The 25,026-nt window shown below is 35.1% G+C and overlaps 2 protein-coding genes across 30 annotated transcripts in view; one reads left to right on the top strand and one right to left on the bottom strand.

Moving 5' to 3' along the window:
- Zbtb20 (zinc finger and BTB domain containing 20) overlaps positions 1–25,026 on the bottom strand; it is a 716,739-nt gene that overhangs the window by 361,449 nt on the left and 330,264 nt on the right. For 2 of the 27 annotated variants that reach the window (XM_076942940.1, XM_076942939.1), the window contains exon 1: positions 18,428–18,541. The exons of the other annotated variants lie outside the window; for them this stretch is intronic. The gene's annotated coding sequence lies outside the window, so the exon portion shown is untranslated. Of the gene's footprint in view, positions 1–18,427; positions 18,542–25,026 lie in introns of those variants that run through there. 27 annotated transcript variants of the gene reach the window in all.
- LOC143444054 (uncharacterized) overlaps positions 1–25,026 on the top strand; it is a 56,384-nt gene that overhangs the window by 6,079 nt on the left and 25,279 nt on the right. For 2 of the 3 annotated variants that reach the window (XM_076942957.1, XM_076942956.1), the window contains exon 3: positions 24,548–24,706. In XM_076942957.1, coding sequence (XP_076799072.1) covers positions 24,548–24,706 — 159 coding nt within the window. Of the gene's footprint in view, positions 1–8,213; positions 8,350–24,547; positions 24,707–25,026 lie in introns of those variants that run through there. The other variant, XR_013113579.1, reaches the window with a different exon arrangement.

The raw sequence follows: 25,026 nt of genomic DNA, 5'->3' as shown, positions 1-25,026 counted from the left end.
AAGTTCAGTTTTCTTCCACTAAGCACCATTATTGAATAATTATCATATAGTTACAAGCATTATTATAAACTTATCACCAGTAGTTACATGTGAATATTCAAGCAAGACTAGATTGGTTTTCAACTCATCCTTTTTTTTTTTATACAAAATAATAAAGTAGCTTTCTGAAAATTAGTAAATCTTCAAATCAACAAAATCAGTTATTTTCTACTTTAAATGTAATGAGAACAAATTATTTGAAAATGCATTAATAGTTATTAATAAATGCAACTGATACATTTACTTGCTACAATGAATCCTTTTGAATATAAATGGAGATGGTTTTGAATCTAAGGAGAAATTTAAACATTCCAAGATTTTCCTAAAAAAGGAGTGGTGAAGCAAAGGTTAGAATAACATTTAAACTTTACAATACAACATTATGCTAACAAATCATCATTAACTCAGTATTTTCAAAGTTCTTCTACAAGGTGCAAGATATAAGTGTGTGTGTGTGTCCTAGTGGCCTCGTGAACGGCGAGGATCTTTTGAGTACATGACATATAATGTGAACTCGGGTTAGCTACTTAAGGTGACAGAAACTTAAATCACAGTAATTCTTTAAGGAAACTCTGAGATGATTTGAGTGAAAACTTAATAAACACAACCACTGTTCATCAAAACAGAATTTTCCAGTATATAGAGAATATACCAAAGAGAATAATTAAATAAACTGTATAGGCATTAAGAACTGCAAAAGACAAAATTAAGAGAACAGTAGCATGGCTGTTAAGTATTTGGCAAAGATGATTTGAGTTGGATAATCCAAGGTAAATTTATGGCTACACAGCAACACAAAGATAATTTTAGAATTTAGAAATTTTAGGGACAATTAAGCACTTCAAGATGAAACTGTATGATGAGTTTTGAGTAGAATAATAGCAAGTTTTGAAGTTCCATTTCTTTGACGCAGCTTTTACCAAAACAGTTTCTCAGTGAAATTCAATGTCTCTTTGGAAGACTGGCTCTCAAGTTGTAGTAAGCATCTGAGTCTCCCAGGCAAATTGTTCAATACATTCTGTACACACCACATACATGTTTCCCATCCAGAACTGGCTTTGACAAGGGATTATTCGTTGCTAGGCCATATTAATACCACGCATCACTCAGAGATCCACTGCTTTGATAGAGAATAAGAAAGTACCTTTACTAAAGAGTCAGATGAAGAAGGTGGTAAGATCATTTATTCCCAAGAGTAGGAAATTTCCAGAAATTAGTAAATGAACACACAACAACAGCTCTTTTCATTTTCTATAAACTTTTCTCTCCAGTTTCATACTAAGTAAGAAAAGAAACTTGGAGATTACCCAGAACAGATTTCTTACATTGACCTAATCTCTTGATTTGGTAGTTATGCCAAGCTGCAGGAATGAGAGGACCCATACTGAAAATAAACCTGGGCCTACCAACCTGAAAACTTAAAGATAACTACGTTTAATGCTATCAAAAACCTGAAAATAATAGTGTATGATACTGAGGAAGACAGTGGAGTTTCTATTCCAAAGAGCCTCTGTCAAGTAGTGCTGGACAACACTACAATACTAGCCTAAAATCCACAAACTATTCTCAGTTCCCCTTTTCTCCTTTGATTTCAACAGGCGATCAGAAGTCTGTAGGAGGAACAAGACTTTCCCCTTAAGTGTGGGTCACTGTTTTATCAGTGAACCTTCTCTTTTAAAATGTTTATGAGAAATTTTTACCATAGAGCAATTAAACTGTAAAAAATATTTTAAGAGGGCAGAAATTAAAAATAAAGAGTTCTGGATAAATAAAGTATCTGTTCAGGTTAGTACTTTATTTCAAAGACAGGTTTTTAAAAGAGCTGTAACTGAAGATTCACACGGGAAAACGGTCTAAGGTAGATATGCAACTGTCTAAAGTCTAAATAATATTTCAATAACACCATGCTTATTTCCTAGCTATTTATCTTTCTTTAAAGCATACTATATAATTACAAAGTATAATTAATAGTAATAATAGCAATAATTACCAAAATACAATGAGAATAGTGACAGTACACACCATAGACCAAGAGCTCCAAGACACAGAGGCAATAATCTGTCCCTGTATTTACAGGAAAGAGAATGTAGGAGCAGTAATAGCGAGGGAGAAACTGAAAGGATTTATTTTCTTATCCTTCACAGAAAAACAGACATAAACTTTAATACCTACTGTTAAATACTTCACTCTGAAGATCAGCTCAGGTAGTTTAAAAGAAAACCAGATGCAGCCTGAAATGTCTCTTAGGAAGAAGTATGAATGTAAAATCCTGGCTAATCCCAATTCCATTTCTAGTTAAGCACCTCCATCCATTCATAAGCTGAAGAAATAGTATTGGTAAAGTGGTTTCAGCTTATAGTCTCACACCATATTATTGGATTGTTGCAAGAATCCTATAGGTTAGATAAATTAAAAAAAAATAACATTATTCCCATCAGAGGACAGAATTAAAATGTGAAAAATAGAATGAAACTAATCTTTATTCAGTATCCAAATTGTCTTAAGCAAAGCACACCTCAAAACGAGCTTCAATAGAGAGCTTTATACTCCTCCCAGCACACTGCACATTCAATTCTTAGTGCAAATACCAAGTTCCAGTAACTGCTCTCCAAGAGGAGGCTGACTGAATTACTGAGAACTAAAACCATTGACAGTGTTCTGGGGTTTTGCTTGGTTTGTCTGGTTTTCCAGTTCTGTGACCCAGATTCTCCTGCATGCTGGACTAGGATCCTACCCCTTAGCTACATGCCCAGCTCTACTGTAAACTTTTAACCTTAGTTCTTCCTTGAGAAGATGAGCTCCTTTCAAGTGCTACTGAAAGTCTGCCCACAGAGGCTCATTCAAGGGATATGATGTGTCATTTCACTGATTTACAGTTTTGTCTTTGAAAAGTCACTCCAAGTAACCACAGACACGAGTCAACCTAACCATGTTCATACAAGATTCTTGGCAAGAAAAGTGAACCAAGAGAATAGCCAACTTGAAGGCTAAATTCTGACAAGCTCTCAACTTCAATCTATTAGTTTCTATGTAAGTTGGGGCATATAAATATTAAAACAAGAAGAAACAAAAAGACGTCCGTGGACAAAGTAAAATATTACTCATTCTGAATCAGTTGAAAAGCTATAAATTTAGGCTTTGGAATCTCTTTGATGAACTAACACACCACTTTTCAGTTTTACTGTTTAGACGTATTTACTTGTCATTTGTGGTGAAGTAGTTTTTGTTTTCTTTGAGATGGCTATATTATCCTCCTCCTTCTCTTCCTCCTCCTTCTTCTTATTTTATAATACAACTTCTGACTTAGAGCATTTGAAGGTTTGGCAAATGAGACAGAGGTTTCATCAGAAGCCACATTGGTAACTTGGACAGCAAAAGTCAAGGGAGATCCAGCAAAAATGTAAATATTTGTAAAACAAAATTGAATTTAGATATTAAAGGAAACATTTATTGAAAGAAGATTGCTTCATATCCCAACCAGTTATGATGAGCTTTTAGAGCTTTTAGAGAACTATAGAATTTCAGAGTTGGTTCATAGAGGCTTTTGCATTTTTTATTTCTGCTTTTTTTTTTTTTTTTTTGATACAGGCTGTCATGTTTCCCAGGCTTACGCTGAACTCACAATATAGCTAAATCTGACCTTAGTCTTTAATGCTCCTGCCTCCGACTCTCAAGTAGTGGAATTACAGGAGTGTGTCACCATTAAACAACTTGGATTTTATTTCTACAGGCAGAATATCAGCATTAGCAGAGTCATTAAATATTATGTATTAAAATCATACCTGTACAACTACTAACATAACGGTTTTAACTAGTTGGGACTTAGAAAATTATAATTTGTAGATATCTCATCCTGTTATTAACTACTGTTTCTAAAACTCCTGTATTGAAACTCCCAATATCAGTCTCTTTGGATATTGGGCCTTTGAAAAAGTAGTTGAGATTAAATGAAGTCATAAGGTTAGGCCATTAAAAAACAGGAAATTGTCTACATAAAGAGAGCTATACACAAATATCCCTCTGATCACATGAGGAATAGGTCAGTCCAAGACATAGCAAGTAGAAGGTCACCTGCAAGACAAGAAGTGAGTACCCAGGAGAAACCAACCTTTTTGATCTCCTATGATTTTTAGTCACTGGACCTGAGAAATAAATTTCTCCTATGTAAACTCCACATCTATGCTATTCTCTTGTGAGAGCTCTAGATGACTAACATCAACACTAAAAGTCTACTTTAGCACAACAGGAAATTCTTAAAGTCATATTAAAGTGACTTCTTAAAGTGAACTTACAGATTATGAGGGGTACAAGAAATTCCCCCCAAACAATCATTAAATGCTATTTCTGAGATTTAACTAGATCTATTCTGTAATCTATTTCCTGCCTTTTCTGTTTTTAGCCTTTGAACATATAAAGGTGTTTGTTACTCTTTAAGGTTTAATATTGAATAGAATTTTGTATATTTAAGGGGTTAATCAATTCGGATGTTCTCCTTGTTAGAATAACAGACACCTACTTAGATCAGCTAGTAGATAACTGCCTTTGCCTTCATATATAAGAAGACAGTTCTTTTCCTGTTTCCCAAGTTTTCTAACCTCCATAACCATTTCTTGCACAGTTCCTTTCATTTTTTGAATTTTCTGGTCACTTCTGAGAATGTTTCTGTTTATTTAGATTTCTTATGCATAGCTTTTAAGATATCTTTCCCTCATCTATGAATATGAGTCATCTTGAAACAAAGACACAGAATCTTCCACTATTCATTTAAAAAATTATCTGATTAGATGTGGTGCATCTTATGTTTTCAATATGCTTGGGGAATCTGTACTTTATCAACAACTTTTCTATGCATTTGAAGTCCTACTAGGTGCAAACATAGTGAATACATAATCACCAAAGTCACCAAGCAACAATAACAACCATAACACCACCACCCAACACCTTGGTGATCAAGATAAAGCCTAGTATATCCAGGTTTGATTCTGTAAGAAATCTTTCTCTTGAGAATGAGACCATTCTTTGCACCCAACAGTCTTTTAAAAACCGAAATAGCTAAATTACCATGGCATCAAGCTATCTTTTAAATCAGTATGTCTATATCATAGACAAATGTTACTCTCAGCCTTAGTCAGAGAAGCTTCTCTATGCAAGAATACAGAACACACCGCTGATCAAGGTGCAGAGATTAAAGTACAGTTGAATTCTCTGTCCTAAAAGTTCTCTGTCTTTTTGTTCCACTCCTTCTCATTGTTAGGGAACATCCCAGAACAGTGGGCAGAAAGAATGTAAGAACTGAACAATGGGGAGAAGAATTATGAAATGCTATCTTCTAGTCATGCCTCTAATCCTCCTGTGTAGGACTCTGATAGATTCTGAGGGAAGAGAAGTCAACAATGTTCTCTGTTGTATACCCACTGATGGAGCCCACTAGGTTCCAGTGGAGAGCTCCAAACCAATGACACTGATTAAACTAGGCTACATCACAAAACAAAACAAAATGACACGGAAGAGACCCATAGTAAGGAAATTAAATGGCAGTAGAGGGGATGGAGAGGGGAATGGTGATAGTAACCACAATATAGTATGTGCAAGTAAGGAATTATACACAAACAGATTTAGTAAAATATATTTAGAAAATAGTAGAACTGGAGCTACCAAGATGCTCATTGGATAAGAGCACTTACTGCTCTTGTAGAAGACTCAGGTTCAGTTCCCAGAACCCACATGGCTGATAACAACTATTGTAATTCCAATTCTAGTGGATCTGATGCCTTCTTCTGACCTCTGCAGACAGATATATCGTACATAATATACATGTAGGCAAAACAATCATGTATGTAAAAAATAAAGTTTAAAAATCTGTACATTTTGCCTTGTAACTCAAGGAGTTGCTAATCTTATCTCTATTTACTCATCATAACAGCTCAGGAGAGACTGCACCACACAGTATGGACTATGTTCACTGAAGCCATTCTGCTCTCAAGCAATCACTTATTTTTATATGTTTATATTTCCATGTTTATATTTAGTTGCTATAGTGGTCTACTTCAGACTTTTGCTCTAGACTGATAGCAAACTGTCCCCCCAAACAGATCTTTCATACTTACTACAAGTGAGACAGCTTTGTATCTCTGATTGACTGTTTTTACTTATGGCCTGGAATAGGGCAGAAATTTATGATCTTACTGACAAATCCTCTGTCTCATCTCTGGTGCTCTACCCCACTTTACATGATCTCTTTGGCTTCCCTGGTACTTTCCTCGGAAAATGCATCTCTGCATAATCATGAAAGTACCCTAAAATGGAATGCTTGTCAGAGAGAGACCACTGTACCAGGACAGTAGAGAAGATTTTAAACAAGGTGTCACCTCATCCCCAGAGGGGCTGGTGGAAGATGGGGGGGGGGGTGTTCCTCTGTCTCCTTACATGGCTCTGTATGCCTGCAGTATTTAAACCCTGTTAGAGAGAGCTACATCCTTTTCCTGTCTACTCTGTATGATTTCCTGTGCCAAATATTCAAAACAGCTTTCTGTCTTTCAGCCTTTAGCTGAAAAAGGTGGTAATATATAATGCTTTTATTTTCCATGCAGACTTTCTCTGAGGCAAGCATGTACTCCGACCTTTACCTAATCAAGAAAAGTTGTTTGGGCAGTGGGGGATGGGGAGGCAGGTTGGGCTTTAAATGCACAAATCAGTTCTAATAAAAACACTGAGATTCAGGTGCCTGGGGTTAGAAATACTGGAGGGAATTCAATTACACTAATTAATATTTAAGAAGGGCTAGAGATCACATACTGAATGTGGGAAACTAGGCCAGTCAGACATGAGCATATGGGGAGGGCAAGATCAACAGATAAAAGTAACAAACAAATCATACATAAACGCTCCAACAGAAATAGAATGGAGAATATAAAATAAATGTTCCAACAGACACTGAAGAGGAGGTAAAGTAAATGGTCTACCAGACATAAAAGCAAAATGTTCCAACACACACAAGACATTTTATTGCTTTTGTGTAAACACATATATTATAAAAATTATTTTTCCAAATAAGTTAGTAGGAAATGTTACCCTTTTTAAAAAACAGACTTAGTCAGGGTTGTGTGCATTTACAGCGTATTGTATTTACTCTTATTTCCTCGCTGGCTCATCACAGAGAAAGCTCAATAAGGCTTAGATTCCCAATAGTTGGTTCATTATGGCTAAGTCTACATGGATATCCAGAAGCCAATGGAAGGTTGAAGCCTTCCTGCTTCTTTCTTATGGGGATGTGATGTGTCATGCCCGATTCTTTTGATGGGGAGGAACTTGATATTTCACTTGCAGCATAGATTTCTGGTCCTTCTTTTATACACAAATGTTTTCTACAGGAGGCACCGATGGTGCCACAAGTACCTTGTTTCTGTCATGAAAATGGTTTGTTTTCTTCATGCACTGTAGCATTCTTATTCCTTTCCTTCATCACTCTTTGACCTCTTTCCTTTCTGCATTATGGGAGTCCTGAAAAGCATAATCCAGACGAGCTTTTGAATTTTCTTTGTGAAGTATATGATTTTAGTGTAAAATGTAATGTCTTCCTATTCATTTGGGTGGCTTCTGCTATCCACATCACGTAGAGGTGTAAGTGGAGGTAGAAGTGTGGAGGAGATGAAGGGCCACCCAAACTGAGAACTGAACTCCTCCTCCAAATTCTTTAGCATACACAGCTGGTAATTAAGGGACACTGAAGAAACAGTCTGGGGCAATACTTATGGTCACGGAGAAAACAAACAAAAAAAGAGGGTCTTGCTCTTAAGGAACATAACCTATGTTTGAAAAGTTATTTAAATAAGCTGAAGATTTCAAGATAATACACCCCCCAAACTAAATTGACTCTAAATAATAAAGAAGCAAGAAAAGAAAACAATAATTAAGACTATGTCCTAAAAGTGTTGGAAGTAAATTAGTGGTCTCTCAAACTATTTTACATTCCCAGGATTTACAAAGTGATACTTATAAAAGAGTTCAGCAGTTAGTCAAAATATTTGAAAGCTGATACATGTGATCAGAATGACAAACAAACTTTAATATATAGAATTTGAAATATGGAAGGTCAATGTTATAATCTAAATATAAAAAGAGGGTTAATTAGTTGTTTTTTTTTTTTTTTTTTTTTTTTTTTTTTTTTTTTGCAGGCATCAAATTAAAATTCTGAGTTTGGAAGACAAGATATTAGGAGAAAAATGGACTATTCTTACTTACTGTGTGTTTCACAACTTGACATCATGGGGGTATTTTACTGTTCACAAAAATATACTGAAGGCTGAAACTTACATAATAAGTTTTCATTTCTTGGTATATTCACTTTGGTAATATTACTGTTTGGCTTTGTAATGTTCAATCTCGTAAATAATTCAAATTTATAAACTGTGCATATCATAACAGAACATTATTTCAAATGTAAAGATGATCGCAAGACTTAGTTAGAAACAGTGAATCTGCTTGAATTAAAGAAGTGAACACCTTTTACAGATGATGTTCCATGTGGCCCCTCTACCTCATACTGCTGGCTCCAGGCTCAGCACTTCCTATATTCATTGAGTTGACAGTTTAGAGCACCGCACACTGCAGATGCAGGGGACCAAATCAGATTTAAGGTGTTGGCTGCTAATTCTTTGAGGTTTAACAAAAGTGATACTTTTTTTCCTTGAGGAATACATTATATTGAGAACATTAACTATCGAAAGGTTTCCACTTTGTCTTAAATTTATTCAGTAGATGAAATTTATCTAAAAGTATCAGATTTTCTGAGTTTAATACATTAGTTTACAATTTAACCTATGGTAACTAAGAAATATATCAATGAAAAAATCTTTAGTCACCCAGAGTCATATTGCTTATGTGAACATGTAATTTATAGATACATAAGTGCTGTTCATTCTCTAAAAATATATTACATGAAGAAAATCAGTTGATCCCCTCCCCGCAATGTCAATAAACCAAAAATGACTATCTGCTATTGAAGATGAAACCTATCTAATTTGAGGAAAGAATCATTTCCCCAAATATTTACTAGTCTCTATGATAGCATACTTTCAAGTGTTTGTAACAACGGAGTGTGAAGCATTACTCTTGAGTTCTTTCATGAGCTTTCTCTAATGTAAGATACACCAGAATATGTAATACATTTAGAGTCTTTACATTGGAAGGAACCATGCTGCAAAAGTTAAGTGCATACCTTAGGTTTCCATTCTGGCTCTGCATTCCTCTTGCTGAATACTTGCATAGCCTTGGGCTATATTCTTAAACTGGCTAAGCCCTGGTTTCATTGGTTTAGAATAGAGGAAATAACAGAATACTTACCCCGAGGAATTTGTAGTAAAGATAAATGAGGTAAGGAATGAATGTTGCTTAATGTGTTGCCTTGCATATGAAAAACTTGGAAAAACTATCAAATGTAATCATTAACAAATTTATACATCTAAATGTTGGTTGCTTTCTTGTGGTTATGTATTGATGATCAGATTTTAATAATCATTCACAGATGGCATTATCTTTTATTCAGTTATGATACTTGTTGTTGGGGTTACTTTTTCTTTGATTCTAAAATGTTCTTTGACAACTCTGTCTTCATTTCTGACTCATTCATCAGAGATGCAGGAGGTCATTCAGCTTGTCCTGCATTTGCTTTTCTGGCACTGCTTATGCTATTTTCTCATCTTACTCAGTAGTTTAAGAACTAAAACTCAAAGATGAACAATTATGTTAATTTATTGGGACTAACGCTTGCCCAAACTGAGCAAACAAAGAATTATTAAAATGTAAGCCCACCAGCTCCAGGTGCAGTGGCGCATGGCTAATCCCAGTGGCAGAGAAGAAACTGGAATATCAGGAGTATAAGGTTACCCTCAGCTACATTACAATTTGAGGTCAGTCTTGGCTTCCGGAGACTGTTTAAAGAAAAAAAAAACAAAACAAAAACCAAAAAACCAATCCCAGCAGAGGAGAGCAGCTGATGACGGCAGCTGTGAAATGCTACACACAGTGGAAATCAGTGAACCCCAAAGGAATAAACTAAGAAAACTGGAAGGCCATGAAACTTACATGATTTACAAGAGAAGACCAAGCTTAATAAACACTCTGAAGCACTGAAGACCATGGGAGACAGGAAAGTCAGTTCTGGGTAAAAATCTGGACAAGACACCAAAGGACTGAGGGCCTCTGATCATGGACAGAGTAGAGCTGAGAGAAAAATGAGAAATTCAAGTTTTATTGTACAGAGCTTCTTTAGTGCATAAGCTACACTGTGGGGACAATATTTGTGATGAATATACCACTGTGGATGAGGTGCCAAGCAAATCCTGAGGTGTGGTGGTCACAATAGTGTGGGTGATACTCTGTTTTTCCTTTTAGATGCATATATTGCATTATTTTAGGAATATGAATGTTTTGTACATATGTATGCATGATCCTTGATGTCTGTACCTCTTGATAGCTGCCTCTGTATGCTGATGAAAGCTCATATTATGTTGTTGAACAGTATTCAATACATACTTGTTTCAAATTCCTGCACGGAAAAACATATTAATTCCCCATCTAAAACCAACAGTATAAATTTCTAAGTAATATCCCAAAGAGAAAAGCATCATCCCTTCTGTTAATTAAGCATTCTTGTTTTTCAAAATGGTGACCATCTTAAAACTAATATGTAAGGATGAGATGTTATAATGAGCAAACCTACTAGGTCAGTAAGACAATTTAGCTGGGACATGACTTTAAAATAATACTTCCATTTATGTTGCTATCCCAGAAGTGAATTTTATTTACAATGATTAATATATCACTTTATCAAATTTGATACCAGTACTAGATAATATAAATGTATTTATCATGTAAAGTTATATCAATTATATTATGCAATTTTACATGATAAATATTAAATCATTGTCTCATTTTTATTTTGATAAAATTTCTTAGAGATGGTATCGTTTCATGTTAGGCATTTTTATGCTGCTTAATATTATAATTAATAATTCATATTTTTGTCTTTCCATTCTCATTTCTGACAACTTTTATTTTTAATCGGTGGGCATGTGCCAAATTGGTTTGTTATTTATTTATAATGTAAAATGACAAGGGAATTGAGTATGTGGAATAAAGAAAAAGACTGTCTTTTAAAAAAGAAAATTTTCTCAGTAATGGGATATTTCTTGTTTATCCTTACAAACTTGAATATTTGTAAGAGGTTAGAACAGATGTCGTTGCCCTTGCATAACAAAACTGTTTTAACTACATTAAATAGAAGTGTTATTTTTTTCAATTCATTTTAGCTTTGTGTAGACATCTGGGCATATGCATAAAAAAGAAAAAAAACCCCAAAATTTGTAAAAGATTCCCTAGTCTGATAGATCCTATAGTGCCAATTAAGTAAAAATTCTGACAAAACAGATCTATTTGTATTCTTTCCTAAGCTAAAACATGCAAATTTACGAACAAACAGAAAAGTCTAAAGATACAGGACTGAAAAAATAAAATGTTCTGTCTGTGGTGCTTTAGAGAATAGAACATTAAGTAATTTCTTTAACTCTGCCCATAACCAGAAACCACATATACTGAAAGCTAGAGCACTGATTGACTGCCAGAAACTTCAGAGATGGTTTCTAGAACATCAGCGAGCAAACATTAGTGGAGCTCATTCTAAAGTGGACCCACAGGCCCACCTAGGAACCCCCATCAACTGAGAATCTGCACTGATATGTCCTTCCAGTCTGCATTAGCTCCTGACACAACTGAGTACTACACTTGTATAGAAAAAATTGTCTAGCTCACAAGAGCTTTCCATTGTCATAAAAATGCTTTCAACTTATCCTGTGTCAAACATGAGAGAATCTAAGGAATACAAATTTCATCAAATTACATACTTCTCTAAGTATCTCCCATTTCTTTTATTAGTTTAACTACCATGTACCATTACTGGCCCCTTAGACCAGACTCTGGCTAATTTAGACTTCAGCATTTGGAAGAAGAGAACTTAACATAACAACAATGGCCCTCTATCTCATGAGAAACCTATTATTTACAGTTTAAAGTTATAATACAATATTGAATATTTCAAAAATGTTTCTGACTTTTATTATTTGGATAATTATTAAAATTCAGACCATTGTAAACTGTCATTGAGTCAGATGTGGGAACTGGTTAAATCACTGAGTGATAACTCATTCAGTGACAGTATGAGTCAGAACACAAGCATTCTGACACATCACTGTGCCTTTCAACCTTGTGCAAACCTCCCCCTCCCCGCCTTTGGGCACACACTCACTTTAGAGGCTTTTGTAGCTAGGAGGAGTTTTACCATAGTTATGTATACACAATGTTCATCTTTCAAAAACTTACAGTGAAAAAGGCTAACTGTACAATGTGATAATCTAAGATTAAACAACCAGTGTAGTTCAGCTAAGAGTGGGACGAGTGATGTTAATGGCAGTCATTAGAAGCAGTCTTTATGATCTAGTTAAAGGTTGCTTGTTTGTTTTTAATTTATTATTGTGGGATCATACAAATCCTTTTAAAGTATTGTGCTACTCTAGATATAAGAAAAGAAGAGCTGACTATCCAAGTGAGGACAGTGCCATGACTACTACTCAGTATCTGTATTTCACCAATTAAATGTAACAAAAACAGGAAGTGGTATCTTTAGGATAGTTTTCATAATAACTGCAGCATGATGAAAGAAAATAGAAACTACATGAATGAGTACAAAGTTCTTGAGATGATAGATTTTTAACAGAGCTTTACCTGGCCAGGGTATTTAAAACATACTCCCCATAGGTAGGAAACACACAAATAAATGCATACATACTTTAAACAGTCATGAAAATGTGTGTTTCCATTTTTAGGGAAGAACATCACTGTGTTTGATATCATTTTAATTTACATGATACAGCACTTCTGAATATGGATTGTGAGTGAGAATTCAGTTTGGCTAAATAGGTCAAGGAATAGAAAGGCAACTAGGGTAAAGAATATATGTGCGTTTGTGTGTGACGATTCACATGACCTAAACTTAACATTATCATCATTCTGTGCTCATATATTTTTATACAATAAGAATTTTTCCTTATACCTGGAATTCATATATACACATCAACCTTTGAGAATTCCTCTAAATATTCCAAATGGATTTCTGCAAATGCAAATTCCCATGGTCTTACCTATTAGCATCTAAAGAAATGTTTCCATCAGCTCCTCCAGAACATAAGAGCTGAGTTCTGTTTAGAATACAATCATTTACACAATCAGCAGTAATATTTTCACTACTGTCTAAAATAAGACTATGGAAATATAAAGTATTAAATATGTACCTAGATAAAAATAATTTTACCAAGCCCAAATGGTATCTGAGAGGTGAGGACAGGCTGAGATGGACTCCTTGGCTTCCTTCTGTCCAAAACTTTCCTGTTTCCCTATTTCCTATGGTTACCACCATGGAACATGTTAAAATCTCAGTAGGGACTCCGTTTCAACGTTTCCTTTCAAAACAGAGTAAAAGCTTAATGGAAAAAAATGTCCTTCCTATCTCCATGCCAGGCACCATGTAAGATCCACAGACTTAAAAGCCAGGCAAACAGTATTTTATATGCCCCGAAACTTAGTGACAGGGTGCTAAAAAAATTCCCAAATTTAGGCATGTGACTTGACTAATACGTACTATGGTATGAGTCAAGGAAAATGGAAGCATGTGTACTTTTACTGCGTATTCAAATGATTCTTTTTAGCCCATCCAAAAACATGTTACTTCAAGAAATACATGGAGTGTTTTTTTTTTTTTTTTATAAAAAATGATCCAATTGTTAAAATTATTAGGTAAAATGATTGAAAAGCTATCCTAGTAAAATATGTAGAACTAAGCAAATAGATTTATAAGCCATGGTGACCACAATTTTAACCTATTCATATGTATAATTAGTTATACAGGATCACATAAGGCTTACAGAAAATAGTCACGGAAGATGAAGAGTATTTAAGCAGCACGTTAAAGACATCACTTATCCTCTGAGAAGAAGCTACCAATGGTTGAGTTTATAGATGGCTAGTGGGTGATGGCAGATAAGCAACTCCAGGGGTGTGCTAGCTTTTATTTAGACACATCTACAAAGCTCAGATTTCTACTTCTTAAAGTATATGTCAACAGTCCACTACATCTTGATTATATCTGTGAGAATTTCAGTGGATTTATATTACTTCTGTGTGTCCAGTCTTAGTTGGAAGTAGCAATACTTGACAAAATACCACAATGAAGGCTAAACCTGTCAAAGATTTCAATTAACAAGTTAGTAAAATTGTTTTGATTTGAGATTGAAATGTCTGTCATAGGTTCATATCATCAAGACTTGTATCCAAGCTGTGGGGCTGATATTACAAGGCTGTGGAAATGTCAATGATGTACCTGTTTGAAGTACATCAGGGGTGGCTAGCCTTTGGAGCCTATGGCTATCTCTAGTTCTGGCCTCTCATTTTCTGTTTCCTGGCCTATTATGATGAGAAGAAACTTCATCGCATGCTTTGGCTGCCCCACGTTAGGTGCATTTCCATGCCTTCCCTGCTAAAATGAAATGGCGACCGCTAATACTATGAGCTAAGATAAACCTGTTCTCTTTCATGTTGTTTCTGTCAAGTACCAATGTTACAGAGAAATCAGAGTAACTAGCATTTATTTACATGTAGAGTAAGAATGACAAACTGGAGCTAAGGAAGAGACTGAGGACAAGATGGTAGATTACATATCCACATGAAGTTTTAAGATACTTGTTTATCATTTCTAAAAGTGATTTCCCCTACTTTACAGATAAAGTGAGATGCTTAACCATAACAGCTAACTTGTAACAGACTCATATCGCAAGCTAAATACCATGATGTCAAACTTTTAATTATGTTATGTCATTTAATTTTCAAATAGCTTAAAAGACTGTAAGGAGGATGGCCTTGTCAGGTATAGGTGGGAGAGGAGATCCTTGGTCCCATGAACGCTGAACACCATGGGAGGAATTCAAGGGTGGGGAGGTGGGAGAGGGGGGCAGGTGGGGACACACCCACATAGAAGCAGGAGGAAGGGGGATGGGATAAGGGGTCTTGGGTGGAGGGGTGAATGGGGTAAAGGGATAAAATCTGAAATGTAAATATAATGTAAATAAAATAAAATTTAAAAAGATAAACCAATTAAAACACCCAAAATAAATAAATAAATAAATAAATAAATAAATAAATAAATGTTAGGTTATCATATACCACACACACACACACACACACAAAGACTGTAACTGTTTGAATTTTATAAACTAGAAAGCAAAAGCTATGACCAAAGGCAAAAGAATGACCAAATTTAAAGTTGCCAACTCACCAAGATAAGAACTCAGATCTGTCTGGGTTCAATACCTAAGCTCTCAATCTTTATAAAACTAATTCTTAACTCTAATTACACATTAAAATTATCAAATATTTTAATATTTACAAATGATCAAATGCTAGTCCAAAAGAATTGAATATGAATTTTTAATACAGCAACCCAGACATGATTTGAAACTTTGCTAGACCTCTTAAACATTCAGACATGTTAGAGAAGCAAAGTGTTCTGCAGTCCCAGTTCTCCTGAGGCTCAGCAGATGTTTCCTGAGGAGTGACACAGTACTAGAACACAGCTGTCCTCAGTGTCTTTGAAGTAGCTCTCCTGCCTTTCTCTGTCCACTTTGCTGCACTTTGTTGTCATATGTTTGCAGAGGAGCGAATTACATTGGAACTCTTTAATGAAATATTGTCACAGTGGAATTTGGTTATAGTTCATAAACCTGTTCGTATCTACATACTGACCATAAAGAGTGAAGACAAAGATGATTTATTTTACTGCTCTCATTAACCCAAAACAGAGTACAAGTCTGCTCTTAAAATACACTTTGACCAAAACTAATCACTAAAACGGGCTCTTCTACAAGTTTAGGAAGAAAAATTACTAGATATGTATGTGCGTGTGAGTCCAATTACTGTTCTTTATAGTACTGTACTACAGTATAGTATTCCAAGGCAAGTGAGAGTCATTAAAACCACATAATAAAGTGAAGGAAAATAGTGTGTCTAGGAAAGACAGTAGGATTGAAAGCTGGAAGGTCTAGGTTCATGAGTGCACTCTGACACTTTACTCCTATGGCACGAAGAGACTGAGTGTCTTTTTTTCTGGTATTGGCACTGCATCTCCCTTAGGGCAGTGGATCAGAAAGTGTCTCTTGTTCAGCAATGCACTAAGGACTTGATTTGTATTCTAGAGTCAGAGTAAGAAGCTCAGTGTATGTAAGAAGGAAACATCGTTTCCAGTTTGACTACTGCAAGATTTCTCATCTGTGTGTGGACCTAATGTATACTCTCCCATAGGCTAGTTGTCTAAGGCTACAGGAGAATGTTCATAAGACTCTGGGTTTTTTACTATCAGGAATCTCAAATGCAGCTCAGAAATATTTAGAGAAATAATGTTCCAGCCTACATTAGTTAGATAATAACCTCATTTCTGATTTTTACTTTGAATGTGTAGACGAGGCACAAGTCAACCAGAGGTTATGCAATTAGCTTGGAGTCAAAGAGAAAGCAAGGAACAGAGCTGCAAAAGCAACCCCAGCATGAACTTGATTTTAATTCAATCAAACTGTTAAGGTACCGACCACACACCCTCCACGATAATGACAATGAACCTTTTAATAAATAAATTTTCATCATTTTAGTTATAAAAAATAACAGTAGCTTCTAACAAAGATTGGCACCTATAGTTCTGAGCTGAGAGATGTCTACATCGAGAGAGATCCTGCTTTGAAAAGATCCTGATCGTTACATATGTAAAATATGGGCATTCTGTATGTTCCTCACATCACAGTTCTCATTACTACAATGGCAGAAAACATGATAAAGAAAAGTAGTCATGAAGGATTCAGTTTTCACTTGGATATAGACTTCTACATCATTATTTGGAGACTATATGACATAAACTTAATGTTAGGAAATGCTTTGGGATGGTCTTCCCCTACCTTCATGAATTTATCTGATATAGCTACTAAGTAAGATTTCTGATATTTCTACATGCAAAGGTCTTGAAAAACAGCAAGTGAATGAATTGCTAATGAAATTCTCTGATTGTCAAAAGCACTTTGGAATGATCAGGTAGTAAACAATAGTAAGAGGGATAACGAAGTGCTTAGATGCTACAGAACCAGTCACCATAATAAAAGCAGAGGAGAGCACATATGAATAGAATTTGCATTTTACATCACTGTTGTGTATGTATATATTATATACAGAAAATAATTTTTCAATAATTCTGGTAAAATATTGTTCAAAATCTACTCTTTCTGTCTTCATCCTTTGAAGGGATGAAGCACCCATCTGTCCAAGTGTACACAGAGAGGCTAGAAAAGAAACTACTTAGCACAGATGAAAAGATCAAATAAAACCAGAGAATGAAAAAACCAGCAATATTAATAGAACAGCAACACAGACATGATCCTAAGAGATATCAAAGATAAATAGTGTTAATGTGTGGCAGGAACTACAATAAAGTTATATGAACATATAACAAAAATATAGGCACATGCTCTTTCTGTTCGCTGAAGTATTTTATGGTAGTGTATTTTCTAATGGAATTAAAAAGGAGAGAGTAAGAAACATTTCTTGACTGTTGTTATTGTTGCTGCTTAGTTTAATATCAACTATTATGTCTGATATCAACTCCATACCAGACTCTTCCGACACTCTCATGAATTCCGTGCTTAGCAAGAGGCTACTCTCATTCTGTTGTTTAAAATACCTGTTCAGAAAACTCAAACACCTGTTTGTTGAATATGTTTGTTCAGAAAACTCAAACACCTGTTTGTTAAATATGTTAGGACCTAGTCTATGGTTAGTTTCCTTCTGACGAGATGAAAGGGATGCTAAGAGGAGAGTCTGTTAGCTATCTATCTAGAGAGTGCATAATTTGGGTTCTAGGAAAGTAGGAGAACAGGTAAAACCCAATAGGTCAAACACATCTGAGCCCTATGGACTGACTACACCATGTAATACAATTTTCTCTGTTCATTCATTCTTTCCTTTGTTAAATAAAAGAGTGTTCCTATGACATTTTCTGGATCTGGTCTGTAAAAAGTAGTATAGGATTTGCATACCCAAGTACTTTTCAAACTATCTCAAATTTCCTACTTGGAGAGGACATTAATTTCCTCAGAGACTCAGAGTAGTCAGAAAATTTTTTGCAAATTTCAAGATTAGTAAAACAGAAAGCTACTTCCCATGATAAGCAAAGACTAGTAATAATCACAAAAACAACATTAATAACAATAATCTGCAGCATAGAGAATGATTGATTGCAAGGATTCACCTGAATTAAAAAGACTCCAGAATGAGCTGGCCATTAAGATCTATTTCCATCTTCAGGCCTCTGCCAAGCTTAGACTCTCCGGAAAGCTGTAAATGCTCTCAGAACAGACTTCAGTAATGAGATTGGAATGAAGACTGGATGATGGCATAAAAGCATCTCCCTGCCCCTTGTTCTGAAAGTTAACTATTAAACCATGTGTCGTTCATTCTGATTTGGTTTACTTAGTTCTAGAAACAAGGACACGCTGATCAGATTGCCCAGGGCAACTGAACACCAAGTGAAGCCTCTGTGATGACCACGTTCTTCCCAAGAACCCCACTAAAAAGGCTTTTTATCATCAGGCCATCAATTCTGCATTGCTGCTGAAGTATGGAAAGTATTTTCTCTTGAAAAAAGTTCTTCCCTTCCATTAATTTTATATTTTGGAATATTCAACATTTTTCAGTGCATAATTTTTTCCACTTGAATCCATTATTCCTGCCCTTTCTCTGTCTCTGTCACTCTGTCTGTCTTCTGTACTCTCGTTTATTATTTTAATTATTTACAGACTTCCTTGTCTAGACACGTCATCTGAGTAGAAGATGGAGGGTTATTATTTTTTGTTGATTATTTTTGTTTTGTTTTGTTGGTTTTTTGCATCACCTCAGTGAAATGAGATATAAAAATATGGAGAGGGGATTAGTTTCAATATTATATTTAAATGATGTTTTTTAGTTTCATCCATGACAGAGATCCTACTGACTTTTTTCATGTGTTGTACATTCTACAGCATAAAATTGCTGCAACACTATTTGAGAAAATCAGTGGTTAGTCAGTGTCCAAATTCATTTTTCAAAACAGTTTTCAAAACAGGCTCAATGATTGTTAGTAGGAGGGTTTGATGTGTTTGGTTTCATTTTCCTATGGATTCACATTACCAGAGAAACACAATAGTCAAACACTGTTTAAAATGTATCATGATTTCAATTATATCTCTACTGAATCTATGTTCAAGACATGTAACTCTTCTATATTTTTTACAAGTGTGAATACAAATGAATACAGATGCAAAAATTTTAAATTGTGTGCTGTTTTTAACCTGAATATTTTCTCATGTCAACAATTTTTTGGGGGCGAGGGGAGGGAGCCATAACAAGGTGCAACATACATATGTAGCATTTTCCACTATATTTTATTAACACTATTAATGAACATGTCTTAATATTTTTATAATGTTTGCATCTATAAGAAATGAGCTATAAATAGCTTGTTAGGAGGTCAATAATTACGACTCGAACCACAAAAGTTGATTCAGAACATGCTAATACTTTATATGCACTGAATATATTAACAAAGGAAAGCAAGTGAAAGACACTGGATTAAGAAAAAAGGTAAATCTACTGTCATACTGAAGCTTGTAAAATATACCAATATTAATCTATTTTTAAAACAGTTTTTGGAGTTGGGAACTGGGCTCAGTAGTTTTCTTACCTTTTGAACGTTCTTTTCAATGTTCAGTTTTTACCGAGTGTTCAGTTTTAAAAAACAACCATTTTTCTTTCAATTTGAAGGAATAAAAATAGGACATAAAAGTTGAAAATTTTTACTTTGCTGTCCTAAAACTACGTGCTCAATTCATAGCATAAACTTTAGCATATTAGAACCCTGAATTCATCACTTAAGAAGTTAAGGTTAGAGTTCTCTCCTTTACCAAGCGAAGAGAACAGTCAGTATCACAGAGGATTCTTTTAAGATGAAAATGCTTGGAGAGAGAGGTCACCTAATAAACGGTGGCCAAATCACCACACACAGTAAAATCCACATAAAAATATATTTCTAGGCCTGTTCCTCTATTAGGTAGTGCTGATATCCATGCTACAAAAGCCATTAAGCCTCAATAATTTGGGCATTTTAAAATACTCTTCACAGAGTCTTTTAATGACATTTCCCAAAGGTCAGACTAGTGTATGAAGTGTGGAGCTGCTGCATTTGAAGGGAGTTTTATTTGGTTCAGAAAATAAGTCTTGTTCACAAAAGCCAGCATCATAGAGACCCTGCCATAAAGGAAAAGTGGTATTTCAGAAAAACAAAGAGAGAAAACTGTAACAGAAAGTGAATGCAGATTCTTAGGTGAACAGTAAGTGCCTAAAGTCAAAGCTACCCTGAGAAGAAATATGCTCTAATAAACAGCCTGCAGATCAGAAAGGGGGAAAAGACCTTATGCAGTCATAAAAAAAGAAAAATATAGTAATCATAGAGGCCGGCAAGAAGATGCTCAAAACCTCGACTATAAAGTGAGGAATCTGGAAAACTACAGGACAGTAGACACCCATGGTAACAAAGTGAAAACAGGCTTAGTAGGAAACAAGGCGGCTTAGAAACGAAATCTTTAATGTGTATGTTGCAAGGTGGTGCTAGTTAGACAAGCACAAATATTGATGGGTTAAATCAGGATGAGGAAAATATACAGCCAAATACGGACAGCTATGAAGGGAAAAAATAGTCAGCTTGGTACTCAACTGTCACCACAATTCATTCGTGTTTCACAGCCCACTGTTTGTGACATTAACAGAATTTCCAATTTAGCAATGAACTATTTTTATGCTGTGAATCTCTGCAGCCATTTTCCATATGTATGTATTGCAGCTAGCAATAATAGCCTCTTGATCTTTAAAATGCTTCCAATTACTATTATTCAAATCAGGGGTCATCAAAGATTTTTCCACATATTTCTCTTTTCTATCACTTCAAATAAAACATTGCACATCTTATTTATCTGCATTAAGCCCAAATTATTTGGTCATTTCCGTAAAAATTAAACAATCATTGGGAGGCTGTTGCTTTATTATCACTTTCATAAGATTGGGTTAGCTTGGGAGTTTTGAATTGTATTTTCATTTAACTAAAACAATTATAGCACCTTTTCAATGAAAGCATTTAAATATATCAAATTTACATCTAGATTTCCTGTGTGTCAAATATTAGGCAAAACAATTTCAATTGTTGTAATTTACATACTCATATATTAGTGCATGTTACATATTAATATATATTAATGAGCTTATGATTATTGTCTAAGAGGCTCTTTTGTCTTATTACTGTTGTAGTTATTATAGTTGGGGGCAGATATCATTTACTGAGTACCCATTATGTATCAAGATATAGCAAGATATTTATTAGAGACCATAAGCACAGATCAATGAGGATGCTATTGGTTCATTTTTCCATCTGAGGGTTTAAGACAAAGGAAAACCAAGGTGTCTATGATCACATGGTTTGTGTATAGAGGTGGTGACTGTAAGTGAAGCATACTCTATGTAAGAACACGGCACACGATCTCTTTGTGTTAGAGTTTGGCTTTTAAGGCTGAAGCCAGAGTACAAATTTTAAAAGTTAACACAGGGCTGGAAATACAGTTCAACAGTAGAGTACCTGCCTATCATGCATGCGGCACAGGTTCAATCCCCAGTACCACTAAAATATAAGCAAAATAAAAATAAATAGAAAGTTAATAATGTATTGTCAACTGCTTTTATAAGAAAATATAGAAACTCCACTATATCATTCACAGAACAACTGAATTGTTTTTCCTACTTTCCTAACACTACATATTCAATTTGATAAATATTCTCAAGTACCTATGCCCACTTTAGGCTAGAGATCTTAGTTTGTTAACACTTGTGCTTAAGCAAAGATTTGATGATTATAAAGTCTTCCACTTGAAGATGTCTATTTTAGGCAAAATTGTATTTTTCTTTTCCATAACTGATGTTTAAAGACAATTTCACTACTTTATGATCACTGGGACTTCAGAGTATAAAGTTTCTTTGAATAAGTCCCAAATTGTAAAATAAACAGTCCTTAATGCAGATTTAAACATAATTTCTACAAAACCCCCATAAATTTGGTTTGTATAATATCATCTCCATATTAAGCTAAATTACATTATATTTTTTTCTTATTCTATGCCTAGATTTTCTCAATAAATGTTGCAAAGATGGTATGTCTGATTCACCTTCAGAAGGAAATGTGCCTTGAATTATTTTGTCACCAGGGCTAATTCAGTTACACTGGAAACATATATTTTCAGCAAGCTCTTGAGTAATGGTACACAAGTGATAATCCTAACAGCAACAACAGTAGTGATGGCATTTGGTGAATACTTTCCAATCTCAAGCATTACAATGAACAGTTCAAATACATCGCCTTACTCATTAATCCACATACTGTAAGGAGGTATAAAATGTTAATAATCTGATTTTACACAACAGGATACTTCCAGCCCAATAGTCTAACAACTTGTCCAAAATAATTGCCAGCAAGGAAGCCAGAGCAAGATTTTGTCCCCCCAAACCTGCCCCTCTTATGTGTTTTAGAGGGAGGATATACATTTTATTAATGCTATCTTTGGGCTGATATAGTTATACTACTGGGCTTGGAACTCATTTGGTCTGTAAGCTCAAACTTGAAGATAGCTAACGAGTCAAAGTCTGAGACACTGCTATTCATACTACCTGCCAATTAAAACGCTCCCTTCTGAGAAGGTGTGAGTAGCTAGCTAAACCTTAGAACATAATACATGCTTTAAAAAGTGCCCAGAGTGAGCCTGAGCCATGGCTTGGATTAAGAGCTCTTACTGTTTTTGCAAGGGACTCGATACTGGTGATCATTTCCTAGTACCCACATGGCAGCTCACAACCACCTTATTAAACTTCAGTTCCAGGGACCTTCTGTATCATAAATGCACTCAGTACACATACACACATGCAGGAAAAACATGCTTACACATAAAAATAGTTTAAAAAAGTGACTGATGAATGTTAAAAATGGCGTCTGTAAGTGGTTGTAGGGGGTGAATTAACAGGTGATTTCCCCCTTTTTTTTTGTTTCTTTACTATATTTTCCTTCTGTTTAAAAAACTTTCATTACAGGCACATGCCACTTACTGAACAAAAGAAAGCTTAGAAATTTACATCCTAACGTCCATCATTTTGTATTATTATTAGGTTGTTAGTATCAGTTAAAATTTGCTCTTTTCTCCAATCTCTTCTAGGATCCTCTGTTTTACTCCTTCCTAATAACAGTACCAAAGTCACACTGTTAATCATCAGTCTTCTCTAAGGTAGTGCAGGCCTGTGAAATAGTGACTCATCCTTGTTTATCTTGAATGCTATGTGCCCTGAGCACCTACCACTCAGTTCAGTGAAAGAACCTAAACACAAGTTCTCAGGATAAAGAGCCCAAAGCAATGTTCACTCCCTTAAAAGACATGTAGATTTGCTGTGGAATCTCCTGAATCCACAGGACTATTTTGTATATGCACTAGAGGAGGGAAAAAAATTACATCCTACACTATGACACAATAGAAGTAACAGGAAAAATAGGTTATGACCCCAAAAGCACCTTAGTTCTATACATATATTCCTTTCTATTTTGTTGGATCATTTTTATCCCCTCCTACTCAAATATAATAGAAACCCTTATGAGGTCAACATTTTACTTGCTATTATTATCTCTAGTTTCCAAGAAAGGTCATGGTAGCAAGAAATTCTCAGTAAATATACATCAAAAGAAGGAAACAGGTCAGCAGGAGATGGGGGAAGGTAGGTAAAATTCACACAATATTTCTTATGATGTCCTGGAAATTATAAGGAAGGTTACCTCAAAACTTCCAGGAAAACATGAAACACCAAATGAAATAGGAAAATCTCCCTCTGTTTCTGAGCTGACTGCTTGATAAATTCCTTCATGTGTTATACATCCCCTGTAGCATTTTGCTACTATAGAAATCACAGATGATATAGTAATGATATTATTTCTTGACTAATTTTCTCTAAGTGCCATGTATGTAACATGTTATTAGCATTTTCTATGCATTATACTATTCAATAAGTTAATATGTATTTATTCATTTTTTATGTGTGAGGTATATATGTGTGTGGCTGTGTCTGCCACATCACAGGTTGGAGGTCAGAGGGCAACATCCAGAAGCTGTGAGTTCCATTCTGTGTATTTTCTCTTTTCACCGTGTGGGTTCTGAGAATCTGATTGAGAGCTTTAGAAGTGAGGCAAGTGCCTTTACTTGTTAAAGTGCCTTTAATTTTTAAAAATCATTTAATAATTTTGTGTGTATATTGACAGGTATGTAGAGGCCAAAGAACACCTTGCTGGACTGGTTCTCTACCTCTACAATGTAGGTTCTGGAGATGGAACTCAAGTTGTCAGGCCTGGTGGCAAGAGCCACTATTTGCTGAGACTCTTCACTATCTCCTATATTCATTTCTTAAGATCATGCCCAAAGTAAGTATTATTAATAATCCAATTTAATCTAGAGGTACAGTGAGAAAAGAGATGCCCAATAACTTGGCCAAGATTATTCAAATAGAGATGTGTCAAGAGTTGCCTCAAGGAGATGACTCTAATATGCACTCTAGATGAAGGTTATGATGATTGGTACACGATGTTTGCTCAGGAGACTGTTGTATTCATATTTGGAACTTGTGGAACAAAAAATTCTGGGTAAGCACAGTCAGAGCTCCTTCTTATGCAGTCCTGGCCATGAGCTAGCGAGTCTGTTGAGGCTTCAAGATCTCTTGCATACCAGCCTAGACACCAGAGAG

Source organism: Arvicanthis niloticus, chromosome 12, assembly GCF_011762505.2.
Source record: "Arvicanthis niloticus isolate mArvNil1 chromosome 12, mArvNil1.pat.X, whole genome shotgun sequence".
NCBI classification, from domain to species: Eukaryota; Metazoa; Chordata; class Mammalia; order Rodentia; family Muridae; genus Arvicanthis; species Arvicanthis niloticus.
This window is presented reverse-complemented; position numbering and strand designations above follow the sequence as displayed.